The sequence below is a fragment of the Oncorhynchus mykiss genome, chromosome 28 (genome assembly GCF_013265735.2).
Source record: "Oncorhynchus mykiss isolate Arlee chromosome 28, USDA_OmykA_1.1, whole genome shotgun sequence".
NCBI lineage: Eukaryota > Metazoa > Chordata > Actinopteri > Salmoniformes > Salmonidae > Oncorhynchus > Oncorhynchus mykiss.
The window spans coordinates 36,042,632-36,065,769 of NC_048592.1; the positions used below are offsets into that span (position 1 = coordinate 36,042,632).

Below are 23,138 nucleotides of genomic sequence, written 5' to 3' on the forward strand. Positions count from 1 at the left end.
GTCAGATTATCTAAATATGCACTTTAATTCAGGGTTTTCTTAAAACGTCCACGGGACGGTTGAGCTAACGTGATTAGCATGAGGTTTTTAGTAACTAGAACATTTCCCAGGACATGGACATATCTGATATTGGCAGAAAGCTTATTCGTGTTAGTCTTAACTGCACTGTCCAATTTACAGTAGCTATTACAGTGAAATAATACCATGCTATTGTTTGAGGAAAGTGCACAGTTTTGAACATGAAAAGTTATTCATACGCATATTTGGGCAGTCTTGATACAACATTTAACAGAAATGGTCTGGGCCGGAAAATACATTATGGCATTTCTCTTGCATTTCAAAGACGGTACAAAAAAAAAATAGATACGTTTTTTTTTTTCTTTATCTTTTACCAGATCTAATGTGTTATATTCTACTACATTAATTTCACATTTCCATAAACTTCAAAGTGTTTCCTTTCAAATGGTGCCAAGAATATGCATTTCCTTACTTCAGTTCCTGAGCTACAGGCAGTTAGATTTGATTATGTCATTGTAGGCGAAAATTGGGGGGGGGGGATCCTTAAGAGGTAAAGGGAAAACTGTCTAAACATTTGTTTATGATTTCCTTATGTAGACAAAAGTAAAGCTCTTTAAAATTGAGTCAGCCTTGCCAACGTTATTGATTAAAATGGTCTGTTCGTCAGCACCTCAGGCTAAAATGTTTCTCAACACCGTTTACATGCAGCTGTCTCCGAACGACTACCACCGTATGAGTCATAATGCCTAGCGATAAAACAAATGGTTCCAATCGTTTTTCCACCATTAATATCCCCCACCGGGAAAAATGAGAAACACTTCAAGTGTAGGCTTACCCTGGCGTGACGTTTTTGATACCTGTAAATCTCTCCCGGACAAGGTGAATTAATATTTTTTTATTAAACGCTAATATGGCTATCGCAAAGAAATACAAATGCCATGATAACCTGGACAAGACTGCCACAGAGGAAAAAGTACATCTCTCTAGTTCTTGCAACGTTACCTAAATGTCGTAATAAATAAATTGGCTACATTTCTTAAATATTGATAATTCTGTGAACTGTCTTGTGAAAGTTTTGAATTGATACAATACCTGTTAGCAAAGGTGTCAGCTAGAGACGAGGTGCAGGAGCTTGCAGGGATTTGTAGTCTTGCATGATGTCTACTTTGCTTTGAAAATACTACTCAGCATCAGAGTAGATAAATCACCTCGTCTTAGAATTACAAGGTTGTCAAAACGTCATGCCAGGTTAAACCTACACAATCACCCCTTAAAATTTTCCAACATAGGGAATTTTAGAAACAATTGGAACCATTTCCCTGTTTGACCGCTAGTTCATTTATATATATTTTAGGGCTGAAATTGAAATTTCAAAACAGTGCACCAATGGATCCATGTAAATAAATAAAACCATTTATTTCCTTCTCAAACAAGTTATATTCAGTACATGTGCGATTTAAAATGACACAGCAAAAAAAAGTATTGATTTTCTTTTGTTTGTTGGCGTGCTGAACACTCCTCACATGGCAGTCCATAGAGAGGAGGCTGGATGGCATGCTTTGGGCGGAGCTAAGGCACATGACAGACATGAGACGATGGGCCCTAGTCCCTTCTCCCAGGTCCTCTTCTGTCCTTTTAAGAGATAAAAATAACCAGACAGGTTGAAGCAACCATATGTTATGTGTATTATTCATTATATTTCCTTCCATCCTTTTAGATCACATTGAAGGGTAGCCAGGAAAAGGGGCTAGATTAGGCAATAAACTGGGGTCGGCCAAACGTTTTGACACACCCTGCAATGTTGCATTGTGGGGGATCCAAAAGAAAACTGATTTCAAGATGGCGGTCTTTGGGCGGAGTCAGCTCTTGACCTGCTTCCTTTTCAGCACCAGCTCAGCCAAAAGTTTGTAACGGATCATACACTCCTCCTGAAAAACAGTATAGGTCCATCACCATTCAAAATTAAATAATGGTTTACCATCTCAGCTATTCATGACAATTTAAGTTTGGTTATTTCCATATTCTAACTACCTACATCTAACACTCATCGAAATTGCTTCAGGTTTCAAGAAAGTATTTCAATTATAAATAAGTGGACAAAAAAAGTTGACGGATCATGTCAATTACCACAGACAATATAGATAAAACAAACTGTACACACGACTTAAACTGGGGCTAGCCAAACATTTTGACACACTCTGCAATGTTACATTGTGGTGGGGGGGGGGTAAATCTCTCACCTTTCTCTTCCCCGGGACCACCTTGGCGATCCAGTCCCAGCGTTCCGTGGTGCCTCGCGGGTACTGCTGTAGGGCCAGCTCCAGAAGCTTCTGCTGGTTCTGGGTCCAGACGTCGTCAGTCTCCGCAGTGGCCTTCTCCTTGGACGGTTGTGGGACTGAAGAGGTGGGCGGACTCTGCTCCTCTCCGCTGTCCTTCTCGGCTGCAGCTGTGTAGTCAAAGTCCCTCTGTCTGTGTCCCTTAGCCTCAACCCCCGCCCTTCCACCCCCAGTCTTTTTACCTCTCCTCCTGACACCACCGGATTGGATGCCCTCTTCTTCGTCCCCTCCGCCCCTGTATTCTGTCCCCTCTGCCATGGCTTCTGCCGGAGGCTGGGGGTCATCACGCTGGGTCATTAAGCTGTCAGGTACGGCTCCGGCCCCAGCTATGGAGCCCTTTCCTGGGAAAGCGCTGCTGCCCTGGGCCTTGAGCTCAGAGAGTTTCACCAGCCCTGCATCAAAGAGGTACAAGTTAAGATGCTGTCTCTCTGCTGATGAATAAAGTATTCAAATTGTTTTTATTAAAGGGGACATTTTTCTAAACACAACAAAAATGGTGCAGTTGTCAGCACTCATTTCAGAACAAGTTTAAACTGGAATGGCTATATTCCAAACATCATAGTCCCTAGTCTCCTCATGGACATTAAATAAAAAATGCTGCTTCAGTATTGGGAGTAATATCCTGGATTCAGCTGTATACATTACATTTTCATCTCCTATTAAACATTGCATGATTGTAGAAGACATTTTTTTTAAATGTGCCATGCCTGACAAGGCAACAACTGAACAATAAAGTGGTCCATCGCAGGTTACTGCAAAGGTCAAACAAGTTAAAGTTTTTTAAAAACTGACTTACCTGATGTGTTGGTTTGACCATCTTTGACTTGTTTGACTTTTGCAGTAACCTGCAAAGGATCACAATATTTTGACATTTTTCTTTGACAAGCAATTATTCTCCTCAATTTCTAAACACAAAATGTTAATTTTGCTGTATATTTTTCTAAGACTGACAAAAAAAAATCACATTCCCTCCATTTAAGTCCAGAGTTTTCCATGCACCACCCATTCCCAATGTATACTCACATCGGTCACCGATCTTCCTAGTTCGTGGGCGATTTTCTCCCAGCGTCCAGGTGTTCCCCCAGGGAACTTGGCCATATTCCTTGTCAGAAGAGTGATGTCCTCTTCTGACCACTCCGGAGCCTGAAGAAACGACAAACAAGATTAGACCAAAGACCAGGCCATTTTGGCTTAGGGCTGCAAAATTCCAGAAATGTTCCCAAAATTCCCAGGTTTTACGCAAGTCCCTGTTGGGAAAAAAAGCAGGAATTTGCGGTATTTTGGTGAACATAACGCTATAATGACCATCCAAAATCTATTCCATATTGCTTGTTGCCTCAGATTCATGCAATTTACCTTACTTGATCCTAGAATAGGATCTATTAGACAGATCAAACTCTGGTAACTGTCCAACTATACCTACAAATGGCAAATAAAACTTTATAATCCAATATTTGGCTGAATTAAAAGAGCAGAGCTTTACTAATGTCATGGAACAAACCTTTCCACAGAGGGAAAATATTGTGGACCCACCTTTTTCTTCTGAGACTTCTTATCCTCGAGCCAGTCATCCAGCTGGTTTTCGATCTCCTCGATAGACGTTCCCTGGTCGTACGCCAGTGAGTTTGCGCTGTCTGCGACCGTAAGGGAAGGCTCATAAACGGGGAACTCAAACTTCGGCTTCTTCACTTTGGATCGTTTCTCTTCTGTGGGAAGTGAGGAACGTGATGAGACAAGAGCACGCGGCTGGGGACAATTACAACTGATGCTCCTGGGAGGCACAGCGGTCGAAGACACAATGCATGAGGTGTCACTACAGACACAGCCTGGATTCGAATCCAGGCTGTATCACAACCAGCCGTGATTGGGAGTCCCATAAGGCGGCGTCATCCGGGTTTGGCCGGTGTAAGCAGTCATTGTAAATAAGAATTTGTTCTTAACGGTCTTGCCTAGTTTTTTTTTTTTTTTTAACATTCAGTTACTGAATTATTTCAGAAAACATTTTGCTCTACAAATTAAAATGTATTATGATGACCTATTCTCTTGTTTGATCCAGCTAACCTTTATTTATCCAGGCAGGTTAATAAAATAAAATCTTACTTTTAAATAAAGACCAGGCAAAAGTGAACAATCAGTCATAATTAGGCAGATAATTAAGTTGTCTACTTCAATCTTCTACAAGTCCTTACTTATTGTAGTAGCATCCTGTTCTGCCAGTGCCATGGCTTCCACTTCCTCTTTCTCTCTGATCTTCATCTCCTTATAATCTTTGTAATACTGTTTGGCGTCCTGTAGCACAGACAAAATGAAAGATAAATTGTCGCTCGCTGAGGATGCTGATAGGATCTTGCCATCAATTGCCATTAAAGAAATAATAATAGTACACAAATACTGTGATAGAAAATGTGCAATGAGAGGGAATACTTTCACTAGGCTCTGTATATGTTGGTCAATATACCACAGCTAAGGGCTGTTCCTAGACTGTGAAGGTAAGAGAACTACCTGTATGACATGGGGGAGGGACTTGACAGAGAGATAAAGCCAAGTGCTCAGCTTGAGTGGCAAGATATCCTGCCAATGAGGTTTGTCATGTGACCTGAAAGGAAAAGGACACGTGACCATGCTGAAGTGTACATACAACACACATGAATAAACTACACACTACATGCTAAACAAACAAAGGAGCAACAATCCAATGCGTTTTCCATGACATTTTTCACATGCAACGAGCACTTCAACTGTTCTACTAATAAACAGTTCCACCGCTTGAGAAGTTGGGCATGAAGCGTCAAATTTTGCCATTTTGCCCCCAAAAATAAAAGCAAGTGCTGTATTATTATAATTCAATATGATATTTACTTGTGAAATTAGGAACACCTTGTGACACTCACCTCTCTATTTTTTCCTGTCCGATAAAACGCGATTCTTCGGCACTCTTGCTACTCGTCTTTTTCTTCTTCTCTTTTTTCTTCTTGCTCAGAAGTTCATCCTAGTAGGAGAAGCATCATGTGGAAGGAAGACGTCAAGCAGGTTATTATGGGCTTCACTTTGCTCACGCGCACACACAAAAACAAAACAACTTTTTATTTGCAGAATCTTACTTGGTTCAAGGGGAAACATTTTACTGCAAATCAATTACATTTATTATATGACAGAGGGAGAAATGTGACATCTCACATATTTAGTTTGAATAATTCAATAAATTAAGTTTTGGACTATTTAATTGAACATTGTTAAATGGGAGTAATTGGTTATTATAAAATCCTGAGGCTGAGAAACCCGGTGTTAAATTGCACCAGTGTATTTATACTTTATACAAACACACAAAAATGCTTTTTAATCCCACTTTTTCAGCACAGCAATAACTGCCCATTGGGGGGGGGGGGGCTAAATTAATAGAATTGAAGCTGTGGAACGGATTACAGCAAACTTGGATTACAGCAAATGTAAACTTGGATTACAGTTTGGCAGTTAAAAAAACAAACGGGTGAAAGGTCATGCACAGTCCCCTCACCAGCTGCTTCTCCAGGTAGACGGACCAGATGACTACATAGTGGCACACGGTCAGGATGAGGAAGAGCAGGAAGCCCAGCTCCCCATTGCTCATCTTCCTCACCCTCCTGTAATAAAACACTGGCTGCCTCCAGTCCGGTAGCCCGTTGACCAGGACATCATTGTACCTGTAGTTGAGAGGAACCAAAACAAAAAGGTGGTTCACACTACCGTGTCTACCCAAACCATACTGTGATGGATAGTTTTTCAAGCAGTGATAAGCGGCAGAACAGATTGGCTCAGCCCAGCAGTGTGAAAATGGTATTTGTTGTTTTTTTTTAAATGCTTTCCTCATTTTCTCCCCCCACTACTGTGGTGGGTAACATAGGAAATAAATACTAAAATGATACACTGGTGAATAACATGGTGAGAATATAGTATACCTAATAGTGACAGAATACTGTAATCTCCACAAAATTGTGTACGAAATTGTGAATGTGACAGACTCCTCCCACTTTCAGAAGAAAGTAGTGAGAGAATGTAGGGGGGGGGCTGACCTCTGTCTCCTCTCTTCATCTTTCAGTACTTCATAGATGCCCACCAGCTATGGGAGAGAGAAAAATGATACAGGTAGAATCAGGAATTAGGGTAGCTGTTTAGGCCCCTTGCTTTTTTCAATTTTTACTTACGACATGCCACTGACTGAGTAAAGCCAGAGTTTCTATGTATGCGGATGACTCAACACTATACGCGTCATCTACTACAGTGACTGAAATGACTGCAACACTCAACAAAGAGCTGCAGTTAGTTTCAGATTGGGTGGCAAGGAATAAGTTAGCCTTAAATATTTCTAAAACTAAAAGCATTGTATTTGGAACAAAACACTCACTAAACCCTAAACCTCAATTAAATCTTGTACTAAATGTGGAAATTGATCAAATTGAGATGACTAAACTGCTTGGAGTAACACTAGATTGTAAACTGTCATGGTCAAAACATATTGATGCAGTAGTAGCTAAGATGGGGAGAGGTCTGTTTACAATAAAGCGATGCTCTGCCTTCTTAAAACTATCAACAAGGCAGGTCCTACAGGCCCTAGCTTTGTCGCACCTTGACTACTGTCGTGCTCAGTTTTCACAAAAAAGGACTTCGAAAAATTGCAATTGGCTCAGAACAGGGCAGCACGGCTGGCCCTTGGATAGACACAGAGAGCTAATATTAATGCATGTCAATCTCTCCTGGCTGAAAGTGGAGGAGAGATGGACTTCATCACTACTTTTATTTATGAGATGTTTATGAGATGTTGAATGCAATGAGCTGTCTGTCTAAACTACTGGCACACAGCTCCTGACACCCATGCATACCCCACAAGACATGCCACAAGAGGTCTCTTCACAGTCCCCAAGTCCATAACAGACTATGGTAGGCACACAGTACTACATAGAGACATGACTACATGGAACTCTATTCCATATCAAGTAACTGACGCAGGCAGTAAAATTAGATTTAAAAAATCATTTTTAAACAGATTAAAAAAACACCTTATGGAACAGCGGGGACTGTGAAGCAACACACACATTGGCAGAAACATGCACACACACACACGCACTATCCATACACATGTATTTAGTACTGTAGACATGTGGTAGTGGTGGAGTAGGGGCCTGAGGGCACAGTGTGTTGTGAAATCTGTGAATGTATTGTAATGTTTTAAAATTGTATACATTTTGCTGGACCCCAGGAAGAGTAGCTGCTGCGTTGGCAGCAGCTAATGGGGATCCATAATAAATACAAAATGTAAAGTGAGTGGGCTGACCTGTCTGAATTGTGTTTCTGCATTTGCATCTTTGTTCTTGTCAGGATGCAGCGTGAGCGACAGCCTGCGATAGGCCTTTCTGATGTCCGTTGACGAGGCATCCTGCACTCGAGAGAGAGAGAGAGAGAGAGAGAGGTGAGCAGGAAAATGACATGTACACGACACATTTCAGAGGGTATTGTGTGTGGTGATATCACACACATGGTTTATCACAAGCATAATAACTAGTCTCTGGCACTAAATCAGTCTGTACGCTCTCATTCTACCTGACATGTCCCACAGTTTTGGGGGGCTACGCTTTCCCATCCTATCCAGAGGACAGTAACCACCCCAAGGGTATCGGCGCCTATGCTTTCCCATCCTATCCAGAGGACAGTAACCACCCCAAGGGTATCGGGGCCTACGCTTTCCCATCCTATCCAGAGGACAGTAACCACCCCAAGGGTATCGGGGCCTATGCTTTCCCATCCTATCCAGAGGACAGTAATCACCCCAAGGGTATCGGGGCCTACGCTTTCCCATCCTATCCAGAGGACAGTAACCACCCCAAGGGTATCGGGGCCAACACTCCCCCATCCTATCCAGAGGACAGTAACCACCCCAAGGGTATCGGGGCCTACGCTTTCCCATCCTATCCAGAGGACAGTAACCACCCCAAGGGTATCGGGGCCTACGCTTTCCCATCCTATCCAGAGGACAGTAACCACCCCAAGGGTATCGGGGCCTATGCTTCCCCATCCTATCCAGAGGACAGTAACCACCCCAAGGGTATCGGGGCCTATGGTTCCCCATCCTATCCAGAGGACAGTAATCACCTCCAAGGTTAACGGAGTCCTACAAAGACATGGCACTCGGATGACTCCATTGCAGGACGGCACTGTATTCAACACTAACTCTGATGACTCCATTGCAGGACGGCACTGTATTCAACACTAACTCGGATGACTCCATTGCAGGACGGCACTGTATTCAACACTAACTCTGATAACTCCATTGCAGGACGGCACTGTATTCAACACTATCCTGTACTCAGTTTGTCCATATGGTGGCCAACCCTCCTCCTGGAGAGCTGACGGGCGTGCAGGCATTTGTTCCAGCCCTATTTCAACACACCTCATTCAGCTGCTCATGGTCCTGATGCGTTGCTGAATCAGATGAGTAAAAATCGTATGTGTTAGAGTAGAGCTGGAGCAAAAGCCTGCCCCAGACCAGTAAACTTTGGCTGGTGAAGCAAGTGTTCCTTGCAAGATGAATAACTAGCTAACGATATTTAACTACCTACCTTAACTTTCACCAGGGGTTATAATACAAAATAACGGGAAGCAACATGACACGTCATGGTTTGCTCGTCTCCCGGTAGTCTAGGTACACGTAGCTAGTAAAAAAAAAAACTACAACAGGCCTCATCATGGGAACAGATCTCTATTTAGGACTTCAAAAAGAAAATGCTGGTTAGTAAACGTTTACAGGTAAAAAAAAAAAAAAAAAAAAACTAGTTATGACTTACCTGCTCAACAGACAGGAATTCGTAAAAGTTTTGTTGAATTTCCTCCACTAGATCGTAGAGCTCAATGTCTGAATCCCAGGAATGAGAGGGTCTTGGGCAGGCAATAAGAATACTGACGGCGGCAATAAACGAGAGGCTCCATGAAGCTGAGGTCATTATCAGGCTTTGATAATGTTGGCGGTAATATTGTACCGCGATTTTTTTTTTTATCCGGCTGATGTACACCTAGCGCGGCTACTACCCTTACAGCAGGCTGCTTGCGCTAAAGATTTGCTACATTTCCCACAATCCTGTTTGTCACCTCTTCCGGTTTACACACGTGTTACACCGGTTTGTAGAGTTCTTGCCTTCAACATAAAAGCACCAATTGATGCGCATGATATCCCCCCCGAGTCCGATTTCAAGACAGCGCATCCTCGATTTGAACCCAGTGAAATTACTTTGTTGATTAGATGTTTTTATAATATCTTGCCTATGCTGCTCTGTACCATCACTCATTCATATATCCTTATGTACATATTCTTTATCCCCTTACACTGTGTACAAGACAGTAGTTTTGGAATTGTTAGTTAGATTACTTGTTGGTTATTACTGCATTGTCGGAACTAGAAGCACAAGCATTTCGCTACACTCGCATTAACATCTGCTAACCATGTGTATGTGACAAATAAAATTTGATTTGATTTGATTTAATAGGCTATTTTCTCAGGAACCATGTGGTCTGTCCACTAGAGCTCATGGACAACACCAGACACAGATATAATCTGAAAAAATATATACTTTTCATAAAGAAATAATTAATTCATGTATTCCCCAAATGTACGCATTAATTAACATAGTTTATGAAAAAAATCGTGGAACTTTGTTAAATAACCAGGAAGTTTGCAACCAGAGAAAGGCAACACTTCAAACTCAATTTTTGAATGTGAACTTCTGTTATACTGGATCTTGATGGCTTATGGAAAACAGAGGAACATTTAAGTAACGACAAGTATAATGGATTTTATTTGTATCTCCTCAAAATATCTACTTTGGAGTAAATCTAGAGTAGGTCCTTATGGAAAAATGAAATATACAGGAATCGACACATTTCTGATGCGTCCATTTGGAAAAGGCCATTCATTCCTTCTGATTGAAAAAACACTCCAACAACAGGAGGTTGGTGGCACCTTAATTGGAGAGGGTGGGCTCATGGTAATGGTTGAAGCGGAATCAGGGGAATGGTATCAAATACATTTTCATGCGTTTGGTGCCATTCCATCCACTCCATTCCAGCCATTATTATGAGCCGCCTCAGCAGCCTCCAAGCTAAAGAACGGACCATGACGTAACATTTGGGCCGGTCACTTTTTGCTATAAAGCAACACGAATTAATAAATGAAGTACCCCCCTCGCCCCACATTGACTATATCATTTTTAGATTATAGATTGTATGTGCTTAGCACCACCGAAGAAAAATACTTCCCAACCACAAGGCCGGAAAAGTGTGATGGTTTTCGATTGTCACCATTTGGGATGAAAGCACTACTCAGAAAGGCACTAGTATGTGTAGTCAGTCCTACAACATACTAACGTGAACATCTCTTCACAGTAACCAGGTTTCATCCAACCATTTCATGCAGATTAATCTTATTTACCTTTATTTAAGCAGGGAGTCACCATTGAGACCAGGGTCTTTTTTCCAAAGGGAGCCCTGCATATACAATTTATAAGACAAATCAAATACAATATAAAACCAGTAAAATACAGCACAACACAAATATTCAATAAAAAAAACATTACATTCCTCAATAAGTGGCACCAGAACATCCAATTGTAATGTATTTTGTAGTTGGTTCCAGCAACGAGGTGCTTTATAACTAAAAGCGTATTCACCTAGTTCGGTGGCGACTCGAGGAACCTCAAGAGTTAACCAACCTTGTGAACAGGTTTGGTTTCTCATGTTTTTATATTTTAAACCGAAAAGTTGGATAAATCAGAAACTCGTACAGTAGAGCTTTGTAAACAAAAAGGAATAATGAAGTGATCTACAGGACAATGACCTGACGCATAAAATAAAATAAATTAAAGTCACGACAGGCCTTTTGAAAACCGCTAATGTGTCTGTAAAACTTCCTAATGTCAACTAAACTAAATACGCTAGACACGGTGGGATATTTTTTGGTGGGTCGATTAAAATAGATCACGCAACAATTGCGGTGAAAAAAACACCATGTCGCGCATTAAACTTCCGAGTCACACAATGACGTTGTAGCCTACTACCGCGACATGGAAAAAAGCGAATAAGTTATGGTGGTTAAGTGCACGGTGATGAGTTTCATGCACATGTCCAATGATGCTGGTGACTTGATAGCTGCTAATTATAACACATTTTTAAAAAGGCTATTGATTTTATCCATATCTCATCATATAACCTACCTCGTCCACTTTATCAGCAGACTTGTTGTTTATAGAGCATGTGCCAAAACCAGATTGGGCAAGTAATACCATTTATCGCAAACAGTGTGTGACAAAACCATTTGTAGAATTGAAAATGCAATGGGAACATTTATTTGGTATATGAAAACATAAAAGCACTTTTGCGCTTAAGTTAACTACATCACACACAGCATTTTATCTCCTAAAAATTCAGTTTGTTGGAAACACACCCCAGATGATAAAATGGCCATGTTCTTTCTATATGGACTATTCGCATGAAAATCCATCACCAATTGGATGGAAACCTAGATAGTGACTTTGAAGTTGATGCAATTTTAGAACTTGTGCAGTGCTATAGCATTTTCCACACACTGGGCACTTGTACGGTTTCTCCCCTGTGTGAACCCTCATATGTGCGGTTAGGTTTTCCTTCCGGCCAAAACATTTCTCACATTCGTTGCATTGGTATGGTTTCTCTCCTGTGTGAATTCTTAGATGGGTATTCAGGTGTCCCTTATGAAGGAAGCATTTCCCACATTCTTTGCACTGATATCGTTTCTCTCCTGTGTGAGTCTTGTGCATTTTCAGATTAGAATATATGTGAATCACCATATGTCTGTCCAAGTTATGCTTACTGGGGAAACATTTTTCACATTCTTTGCACTGATACAATTTCTCCCGTGTGTGAATCTTCATATGCGTATTCAGCTGTCCACTATGAATGAAGCATTTGCCACATTCTTTGCATTGATACTGCCTCTCCCCAGTGTGAACCAACATATGTTGTTTCAGATGAGACTCAAAGGAGAAACGTTTGCTACAAACATCACAATAATATATTTCTGTAGTGTGGGTTTGCAGGTGATCGATCATACATTCTGTGGACTCAAAGTCTTCTCCACACACACCACACATGTAGTCTTGGTTCTTTGTGTGTGTTTCTCGCACATGATGGACGAAATGGCCCATGAAAACAAAAGTCTCTCCACACACCTTGCATGAAAAAGGAACAGAATTTCTTTGACTGGGGGATTTAAATTGGGGCAACTGTTTGGCTGTCTTGTCATCAGTACTAGTATGGGAGCTTTGTCCTTGTTTTACCCATGTTCTAGTTGATTCGAGTAGTGTAGATCCTGGCAGTGTTTCTCCACTTTCCATCCCATTGTCATTGGCTTCACTCTGAGCTGCAGAACAACCAGGATTTACTTGACAGAGGGGATGAGAGTCACTAGTTGGTTCTGGTACTCCATAGTCCTGTCCATTAGGTTCTGTTTTGATCTCTTCAATTGTGTTGGTGGGTATAGAGTGCTTCTCCTTGTTCTCCACAGTTTGAGTTTGGTAAAGATGTGGGAGCTGAGGTGGGCCCTGATCATTGCAGTCACTTTTCACACAAGCAGGAGTGAATGTTGAGTCTTTCGTGTCAGAAACCAGCCCTTGAAGCTGCTCTTCCTCCTGACTGGTCCTGAACTCCTCGTGTTCCTCTTTAATGTGTGGGGGCTCTGGGTCCTCCGGGTCCTCCTGCCCCAGACTTGGGCTCCACTCCTGCTCACAGTGTTCCTCCTCTTCAGATACAAGGAGCGTGAGTTGCTGGGGGTCTGAAAAGAAAACAGAAGGGAAATATTGCTGTATAATTTCACATTTTAAAATATAATAAGTGTATCATCCAGTTTCCTTATGCCCTGCAGAAGAAATGTACTACTGCCATCACTACAGTCTGTAGCTAGCTGTAAGCTAGCTAGTTGTGTAGCCAATGCTATGTGTTAACCTGACAGCCATCATTTCGCAGTGGACCATTCTTGATACACACACTCAAACCAGTGCGCCTGACACCTACTACCATACCCCGTTCCAAAGGCACTTACATTTTGTTGTCTTGCCCATTCAACCTCTGAATGGCACACATACACAATCCATGTCTCAATTGTCTCAAGGCTTAAAAATCATTCTTTAACTTCTTATGGCTGGGGGCAGTATTGAGTAGCTTGGATGAATAAGGTGCCCAGTGTAAACTGCCTGCTACTCAGTCCCAAAACCTAAGATATGCATATTATTAGTATATTTGGATACAAAACACTCTGATGTTTCTAAAACTGTTTGAATGATGTCTGTGAGTATAACAGAACTCATATGGCAGGCAAAAACCTGAGAAGAATCCAACCAGGAAGTGGGAAATCTGAGGTTTGTAGTTTTTCAACTCATTGCCTATTGAATATACAGTGTCTATTGGGTCATATTGCACTTCCTAAGGCTTCCACTAGATGTCAACAGTCTTTAAAACCTTGTTTGATGCTTCTACTGTGAAGTGGGGGCGAATGAGAAGGGAATGAGTCAGAGGTCTGCCAGAGAGGCATGAGATGACCACACGTGTTCACGCAAGAGTTAGCTTGCTTTCCATTGCAATTCTACAGACAAAGTAATTCTCTGGTTGAAACATTATTGAAGATTTATGATAAAAACATCCTAAACATTGATTCTATACATCGTCTGACATGTTTCTAAGGACTGTAAAGGAACTTTTTGACTTTGTCTGCTCGTGCATCATGAATTTGGATTACTGTGCTAAACGCGCAAACAAAAAAGAGGTATTTGGACATAAATAATGGACTTTATCGAACAAAACAAACATCACCGGATGTTTTGGAACTACATAACATGACGCGCCAATGTATGCTGAGATTTTTGGATATAAACATTAGAGGTCGACCGATTATGATTTTTCAATGCCGATACCGATTATTGGAGGACCATAAAAGCCGATACCGATTAAATCGGACTATTTTTATTTATTTACTTGTAATAATGACAATTACAACAATACTGAATGAACACTTATTTTAACTTAATATAATACATCAATAAAATCAACTTAGCCTCAAGTAAATAATGAAACATGTTCAATTTGGTTTAAATAATGCAAAAACAAAGTGTTGGAGAAGAAAGTAAAAGTGTGATATGTTCCATGTAAAATATGTGCCATGTAAGAAAGCTTAGTTCCTTGCTCAGAACATGAGAACATATGATGGTTCCTTTTAACATGACTCTTCAATATTCCCAGGTAAGAAGTTTTAGGTTGTAGTTATTATAGGAATTATAGGACTATTTCCCTCTATACCATTTGTATTTCATTAACCTTTGACTATTGGATGTTCTTATAGGCACTTTAGTATTGCCAGTGTAACAGTATAGCTTCCGTCCCTCTCCTCGCTCCTCCCTGGGCTCGAACCAGCAACACAACGACAATTAGTGCGCTAACTAGCCATTTCACTTCGGTTACACGAGCCTCCTCTCAGAAGTTGATAGGCTTGAAGTCATAAACAGTGCAATGCCTGACGCGCAACGAAAAGCTGCTGGCAAAATGCACGAAAGTGCTGTTTGAATGAATGTTTACGTGCCTGCTTCTGTCTACCACCGCTCAGTCAGATACTTGTATGCTCAGTCAGATTATATGCAGGACACGCTAGATAATATCTAATAATATCATCAACCATGTGTAGTTAACTAGTGATTATGATTGATTGTTTTTTATAAGATAAGTTTAATGATAGCTAGCAACTTACCTTGGCTTACTGCATTCGCATAACGGGCAGCCTCCTTGTGGAGTGCAACGAGAAAGAGGCAGGTCGTTATTGCGTTGGACTAGTTAAGGTTGCAAGATTGGATCCCCTGAGCTGACAAGGTGAAAATCTGTCGTTCTGCCCCTGAACAAGGCAGCTAACCCACTGTTCCGAGGCCGTCATTGAAAATAAGAATGTGTTCTTAACTGACTTGCCTAGTTAAATAAAGATTAAATAAAAGGTGTAAAAAAAAATATTTTAAAAAAATCGTTAAATCGGCGCCCAAAATACAAATTTCCGATTGTTATGAAAACTTGAAATCGTCCCTAATTAAATAGGCCATTTCGATTAAATCGGTCGACCTCTAATAATCATGAACTTTATCAAACAAAACATACATGTATTGTGTAACATGAAGTCCTATGAGTGTCATCTGATGAAGATCATCAAAGGTTAGTGATTCATTTCTCTATTTCTGCTTTTCGTGACTGGAAAAAAATGGCTGTGTTTTTCTGTGACTAGGTGCTGACCTAACATAATCGTTTGGTGTGCTTTCGCTGTAAAGCCTTTTTGAAATCGGACACTGTGGTGGGATTAACGAGAAGTGTATCTTTAAAATGGTGTAAAATACTTGTATGTTTGAGGAATTTTAATTATGAGATTTCTGTTGTTTGAATTTGGCGCCCTGCACTTTCACTGGCTGTTGTCATATCGATGCCGTTCGCGGGATCTCAGCCCAAAGAGGTTAACCTGTCTCCTCCCCTTCATATACACTGATTTGAAGTGAATTTAACAGGTGACATCAATAAGAGATCATAGCTAAGGTTGCAAAGGTTCCGAAACTTTACGGTAAATTACCAGAATTTTTCCATGGGAAGTTAAGCCCGGGAATTTGGGGAATTTTGTTTAAATTAATTAAAAACAAAAGAGCTTATAATAGTGAACCTTTTTTTTGTGTGGGATACACATAAAGCAATTCTAGGTCTTGTGGCATATTTTGGTTAAACTATCCCCAATTCAATGGAATTGCTCAACCCTCTGCATGTGCAGTGCACTCTTCCACCAAATGTGCAGCTGATTCTCAAGATCTTGCACACGAATGAGATGCTATTGAGCCCACACTTCTACACTGTCTGAGGCAAGGATTACATGTTTTCTGGTAAGTTTTGATTACAATACTGGGTGGGGTGAATATATTTTATATAACATACATTACTTTTTTTTTGTTAACTAGTACATAGTAGCCTACAGCAAAGTGTGTTTAAATCATTTCTAACATTTCTGCTAGTTAGTTTTTGCTACCATGTGGGTTTTTAGCTTGCTTGAGCCTGCTAACTGAGGAGTGTTAATTCACACGTTTCCATAGATGTTTAATTTTAAAACATTTCTTACAAAGGAGTTGTTTAATCTAAATGCTTAACTATTTATCTGTATATGGAATTGTATATATGGAATTGCACTATCTGACGTATGGAGACATTTCACTGCATTTCACATGTAGAAGGAAAAGCTGTGTACATTTGCAAATACTGTGACAAATCATATGTGAAGAATGCAACAAAGAATCAGAATCATCTGGCCAAGTGCATAAAGTTCCCTCATCGCTCACAACAAGCAACCTCTGACAAAAGTCCCTCTACTTCTATTCGAGGTGAAACTGATGAATCAGACACCTTATTGATAGCAACAGCTCATGGTCCTCCTGGAATCAGAAGTTTTTTTTTAGTCAATGGAGGAACGTAGTCAGACAAATGCTGATGAATGTCTTGCTCGAGCTGTGTATGCAACTGGTTCACCTCTGATGCTCAAAGGCAATGTGTATTGGAAGAGATTTCTGAATGTTCTTCGCCCAGCATACACCCCTCCAACCAGAATGCTTTATTTACTAATTTGCTATATGCAGAGTTCAAGTGAAGGTCAAGCAAATCATAGAGAAAGCAAACTGTATTGCAATCATCTCTGACGGGTGGTTGAATGTTCGTGGGCAAGGAATAATTAACTACATCATCTCCACCCCTCAACCAGTATTGTACAAGAGCACTGACACAAGGGACAACAGACACACCGGTGTCTACATTGCAGATGAGCTGAAGGCAGTCATCAATGACCTTGGACCACAGAAGGTATTTCCACTGGTGACAGACAATGCTGGGAACACGAAGACTGCTTGGTCAAAAGTGGGAGGAGTCCTACCCTCACATCACACCCATTGGCTGTGCTGCTCATGCATTGAATCTGCTCCTCAAGGACATCATGGCACTGAAAACAATGGATACACTCTACAAGAGAGCCAAGGAAATGGTTAGGTATGTGAAGGGTCATCAAGTTATAGCAGCGATCTACCTCACCAAGCAAAGTGAGAAGAATAAGAGCACCACATTGAAGCTGCCCAGCAACACCAGTTGGGGTGGTGTTGCCATCATGTTTGACAGTCTCCTGGAGGGGAAGGTGTTTCTCCAAGAAATGGGCATATTACAGTCTGCCAATATAGACAGCCCCATCTAGAGGATCCTCCTAGATGTATTTTAGGAGAGCGTGGTAAGCAGCCTGAAACCTATAGAAGTAGCCATTGCACGGATTGAGGGAGAAAATGCCATCCAGACTGATGTTCAGACTCTGCTTGCAGATGTAAGAGAAGACATCTGTACTGCCCTGCCCACTTCACTGTTGCTACAAGCAGAGGAAACTGCAGTTCTGAAATACATCAAAAAGAGTGAAGACTTCTGCCTGAAGCCCATACACGCCTCAGCGTACATGTTGGACCCCAAGTATGCTGGCAAAAGCATCCTGTCTGGTGCAGAGATCCACAAGGCATGGATGAGGGCAAGGTTCTTGGCAGTCTGGCAAAGTACCAAGCAAGGGCTTTGGGATGGAGATGCAACATGGCAGTCCTGCTAACATATCTCATCAGCCACCTGGTGGAAAGGACTTTGTGGATCTGAGGCTCTTTCCCCTGTTTCCTCCATTATCCTCCAAATCCCACCAACATCAGCCACCTCAGAGCGCAACTGGTCCTTGTTCGGGAACACACACACCAAAGCACACAACAGGCTGACCAATACAAGGGTTAAAAAATTGGTGGCCACCCGGGCAAATTTGAGGCTTTTTGAGCCTGACAATAAGTCATCCTCAACAAGGTTGGAAAGTGACAGTGAAGATGAGACCTGAGTCTGATGTTCAAGAGGTGGACATTGAGGAGGTCCAGGGAGAAGACATGGAAGCCTGAGAGGAAGACAACCAAAGCTTTAGTTTCTGGACTATCATTTTACAGATGTATGTTGAAAAAGTTTTTGGGAGATGTGATGGATCATTGGGGAACATTCAATATTCCCATTTATTTTGTTGTTCAGTGAAATCATCCCATGTGAAGAGTCAACTCATTTAATTCGTAACTAAATTGTTTTTTTTTATTTCTATTGGAAGGATTTAATCATTTGCAATTGTCTACATATGATAATGTAAAAGGTTTGTGGCTCCATATGACATGGTAAATATATCCAATGCAAAAAAACATCTACATTTAAATGGTATTAATTTAATTCCCATATATTCCCGTTAATTCCCATATATTCCCATGGAAAGTTTCCATCTCTGAATATTCCTCAAAATGTGCAACCCCAATCATAGCTTCCACCTGCTCAGTCTGTGTCATGGAAAGAGCAGGTATTCTTAATGCTTTGTATACTCTGTGTGTGTGTGTGTATTTATATATACACACACAAACATTTTATAAATACTATAATTGCGAGATATGATTGCTTTTTGCAACTCTGCTCCACCCGTCGCCCCAAGATGAATGGTTTTGACCATTAAAAAGTCTTGCTTCACTGCTTTGATTAATGCAGCTAAACCACAAGGTGTCTATCCTATAATGAACAGGTACCGTGAAAGAAAATTAAAGTAACTTATCTATTTTGTTGTGTCTGATGCACTCGGGGGGTTGTTGTTTCATGTCATTTGTGACGTGCATCAAGAGCAAAATCACTGTAGCCTATCATTTCACCTCCCCTGTGAGAACCAGGAGTACGTGCTGACTTGGCTTTGCTGTACCGCAGCCTACCTACCAAAGGTTACACCGTCAATTACAATGTAGAAAAATGCATGTCTCTTAATGGAAGATGCTAAAACTTTGGAGATAACAATAGATGGGCAAGTTGAAGATACTGATTTCAAATCAAATTTTATCTGTCACATGCGCTGAATACAACAGGTTTATTTTACCTTTATTTAACTTGGCAAGTCAGTTAAGAACAAATTCTTATTTACAATGACGGCCTACCGGGGAACAGTGGGTTATAACTGCCTAGTTCAGGAGCAGAACAGATTTTTACCTTGTCAGCTCGGGGATTTGATCTAGCAATCTTTTGGTTACTGGCCCAATGCTCTAACAACTAGGCTACCTGCTGCCCAAAGGTTCTACAGCTGCACCATCGAGAGCATCCTGACGGGTTGCATCACTGCCTGGTATGGCAAATGCTCGGCCTCCGACCGCAAGGCGCTATAGAGGGTAGTGCGTACAGCCCAGTACATCACTGGGGTCAAGCTTCCAGCCATTCAGGACCTCTATACCAGGCAGAGGAAAGCCCTGAAAATTGTCAAACTCCATCCACTCTAGTCAGACTGTTCTCTCCGCTACCGCACAGCAAGCGGTACCGGAGCACCAAGTCTAGGTCCAAGAGGCTTCTATACAGCTTCTACCCCCAAGCCATAAGACTCCAATCAAATAGTTACCCCCACACTATTTGCATTGCCCCCCCCCCCCCCCCCTTCACACTGCTGCTGCTACTCTTATTATCTATGCAGTCACTTTAATAACTCTACCTACATGTACATATTATCTCAATTACCTCGACTAACCGGTGCACATTGACTCTGTACCGTAACACCCTGTATATAGCCTCCACACTGACTCTGTACCGGTACCCCCGTATATAGCCTCCACATTGACTTTGTACCAGTACCCCCTTTATATAGCCTCCACATTGACTCTGTACCGTAATACCCTGTATATAGCCTCCACATTGACTCGGTACCGGTACCCCCTGTATATAGCCTCCACATTGACTTTGTACCAGTACCCCCTTCATATAGCCTCCACATTGACTCTGTACTGGTACCCCCTGAATATAGCCTCCACGTTGACTCTCTACCGGTACCCCCTGTATATAGCCTCCACATGGTACCGGTACCCCCTGTATATAGCCTCCACATTAACTCTGTACTGGTACCCCCTGTATGTAGCCTCCACGTTGACTCTCTACCGGTACCCCCTGTATATAGCCTCCACATGGTACCGGTACCCCCTGTATATAGCTTCGTTATTGTTATTTTACTGCTGCTCGTTAATTATCGGTGACTTTTATTTGGTTGTACTTTTCTTAAAACTGCTTTGTTGGTTAAGGGATTGTAAGTAAGCATTTCGCGGTAAGGTCAACCAACACCTGTTGTATTCGGCGCATGTGACAAATAACATTTGATTTGAGCTGTGCCCTCTGGTGGGCGCCTTTAAAGGCTAGTACACATAACACTGAATGTGATTCTGGCGTCTGCTGAACGTTCAGCGCGCTGTGTTTTAGCGACCACCGGCTGTAGATGTCTGACTGCCGACATTTTCCACACGATGTCAAATCAGTGTGCACTCGGTTCACAAATTACGTTCAGAGGTGCGAGGTACTTTTGGCCAGCAAATGCTATTGTTGTGTCTGAGCCCTAATTGAACTAAACATTAAAATGTTTTGTTATATATATATAAAAACCTATTCTTTAAAACATTTTTTTGGAGTAGTAATGTTACTGTCCCCACTACAACAAATAAATACTTAAAAACATGTAATGTATTTATTGATATACTGTAGAATTCCATTCATTCGAGAACTGCTCCTTCTGGGATAACAACAGCAGGGGCGGCCTTCTAGCCAGCAGCATGGCTTGCTAGAAGGGATCCAGCTTTTGACCATTTAAGGTCAAACGTGGAATTATTTTTTTGCATTTTGGCTATCGCTAACCTTAACCCAATTATCCTAACCTGGTACGAAAATCTGACGTTAATTTAACAAAACCTGTAACGCTTCTAGCCGCGACCCTTCAACAAAACCTGGATCCCTTCTAGCCATGACCCTTCAAAGCCCGTCATTGTCCAATACATAGCATCAACAATCCAGGGTTAATACGCATCATTGGGTCTAGCTAGCTAACGCTAGCTTACCTAGGCAGTGTGCCTTATTTAAAATGTTATGATGCCACATTTGGTTAGCTCTCCCATTGACACAATACAGACCTGCTCTATGAAACTTTGGTTTGGTTAACAAATCAAGTAGTCGTCGCAGACGTTCGTTCTCTTCCTGGTAATCTGTTATCGTTCTCTCTACTGCCACTGATATCTCTGCAGCAGCTGCTGTTAATCGTTCAGTCAGATACGCATTGAACAACTGCAGTTTAGACATTTTGATCGAAATGAAAGTCGATAAATATGTAATAATCCTTTCAAATTGTGCATGTAGCCTACATTTCGCAAGGTGCGAAATTTCCCACAATCCTGTGTTTGTCTTCTTCTTTGTGTGATTTTTCCGGCAGATTTAGACCCGGTGCTGCCTTTCGTTGGTTGGAGTACGGATGAAGTATTTGGTCACAAAAATGGGGAAAATCTTAAATTGCACATCTAACCCCATCATCCAACTACTTTGGGATTCCTTTTCTCAAAAGTCCCTGTAGATGTTCTGCACTAAAATCTCTCACACCCCAATATTTCTGCTGCTGCAACTAACAAAGCTTTCTTCTGTGATTTCCGCTCCATCAGTGCAGTAAAGTTAATCGTTATGGCTATAAACGCAAGAAATTCAACCTTACTAAAAACGTATCCTCCCTGTAGGTCTCTCTTCAGGCCTACTCAATGGGGGGCTCCCAGGCGAATCACTCACCCTTGGGCTATCTTAAACTCTCTTCACTGCCTCAGCATATTAAACTTTCTGCCCCTCTCGAACTGTCGCAATTTCAACCTGTCGCTTCCTCACAGGGCACTTCGGATCCCCAGTTGACACAAGATGCCTTCTCTATCCCAACTCTACGCTCCCTCTAACTGTGCCCCCCCTGCAAATTTCTCACATTGTGGGATCTCCCTTCTACACACTGCTGTAACATGCCAGTTTATTATTATTATTATTTATTTATGTCCCTAGTTTCAAACAGGATGGATTATTTGAAATTGTTTTTCTCAGTACAATCTGCCATCTTTTCACTCCAAAGGGTATATAACACGAGGCATTAATAACAGTATCACCTTATTAATTATGAGTGTTTGCAGTACCATTCAAAACACGTTCATATCACATGTATTTAACATAAGTGAAAAGCAGTTTTCGAAATAAAATATATTTGTAATGCGCAAATACAATATCCACGTTTCCACAGCTTGGTGCTCAAGTTTGATTGTTTTTAATAACCTGCCCATAATTTGCATGGCTCCTGAGTGGTGCAGCAGTCTAAGGCACTGAACTTCAGTGCTAGAGTTGTCACTACAGACCCTGGTTTCAAATCCAGGCTGTTTCACATCTGGCTATGATTGACAGTCCCATAGGGTGGGGGTGCACAATTGACACAGCATTGTCTGGAGTAGGCCATCATTGTAAATACGAATTTGTTATTTTAATAAGTGACTTGCCTAGTTACATTTTATAAAAATGTTTACAAATGTATCCCTGGGATGTTGAGATATTTTGAACGCTGATTGTTGACTTTTGAGTTTTTACTTGAAATGGACTCGGCAAGAAAGTAATCTAAAACTACTTTATTAAACTTATTAGTAACTTTATGGCAAAATGTAGTTTTACGCATAAATAGCCATACCCAAAAGTAATCATTTTTTATGAGATGGTCAAGAACCATAACTAGTAATGCTGCATAGTTCTAGAAAGGTCTGGAACACACCTTTCTGGTAAAAAAAAAAAAAAAAGGAATTCATTTCTGAGGTGTACTCACTTTTGAGGACACAAACTCAAGTA

General features: G+C 41.3%; 2 protein-coding genes across 4 annotated transcripts; both read right to left on the minus strand.

Moving 5' to 3' along the window:
• Positions 1 to 1,409: 1,409 nt before the first annotated feature.
• On the minus strand, positions 1,410 to 9,545 carry LOC110509099 (dnaJ homolog subfamily C member 1). 3 transcript variants are annotated; one of them, XR_005040236.1, is made up of 13 exons: positions 9,170 to 9,544; positions 7,663 to 7,764; positions 6,404 to 6,450; positions 5,869 to 6,034; positions 5,246 to 5,343; positions 4,857 to 4,950; positions 4,544 to 4,643; positions 3,888 to 4,060; positions 3,378 to 3,497; positions 3,151 to 3,199; positions 2,259 to 2,746; positions 1,811 to 1,946; positions 1,410 to 1,650 (listed from the first exon to the last, which is right to left on the minus strand). XR_005040236.1 is itself a non-coding variant. In XM_036966658.1 (13 exons), exons 1-13 carry the CDS (start codon positions 9,323 to 9,325, stop codon positions 1,878 to 1,880), a joined length of 1,590 nt encoding a protein of 529 aa, XP_036822553.1. In that variant the 5' UTR covers positions 9,326 to 9,545; the 3' UTR covers positions 1,410 to 1,877. The 3 variants fall into 3 exon arrangements, 2 of the variants coding, with proteins under 2 accessions (XP_036822553.1, XP_021445738.1); XM_036966658.1 differs by having other exon boundaries at positions 1,410 to 1,946; positions 2,259 to 2,464; positions 2,537 to 2,746; positions 9,170 to 9,545; XM_021590063.2 differs by having other exon boundaries at positions 1,410 to 1,946; positions 9,170 to 9,543.
• Positions 9,546 to 10,786: 1,241 nt separating this feature from the next.
• On the minus strand, positions 10,787 to 21,941 carry LOC110509100 (zinc finger protein 2). The gene is made up of 2 exons (XM_021590064.2): positions 21,419 to 21,941; positions 10,787 to 13,182 (listed from the first exon to the last, which is right to left on the minus strand). The coding sequence occupies exons 1-2, from the start codon at positions 21,582 to 21,584 to the stop codon at positions 11,855 to 11,857; spliced, it is 1,494 nt and encodes a 497-aa protein (XP_021445739.2). The 5' UTR covers positions 21,585 to 21,941; the 3' UTR covers positions 10,787 to 11,854.
• Between the last annotated feature and the right edge of the window lie 1,197 nt (positions 21,942 to 23,138).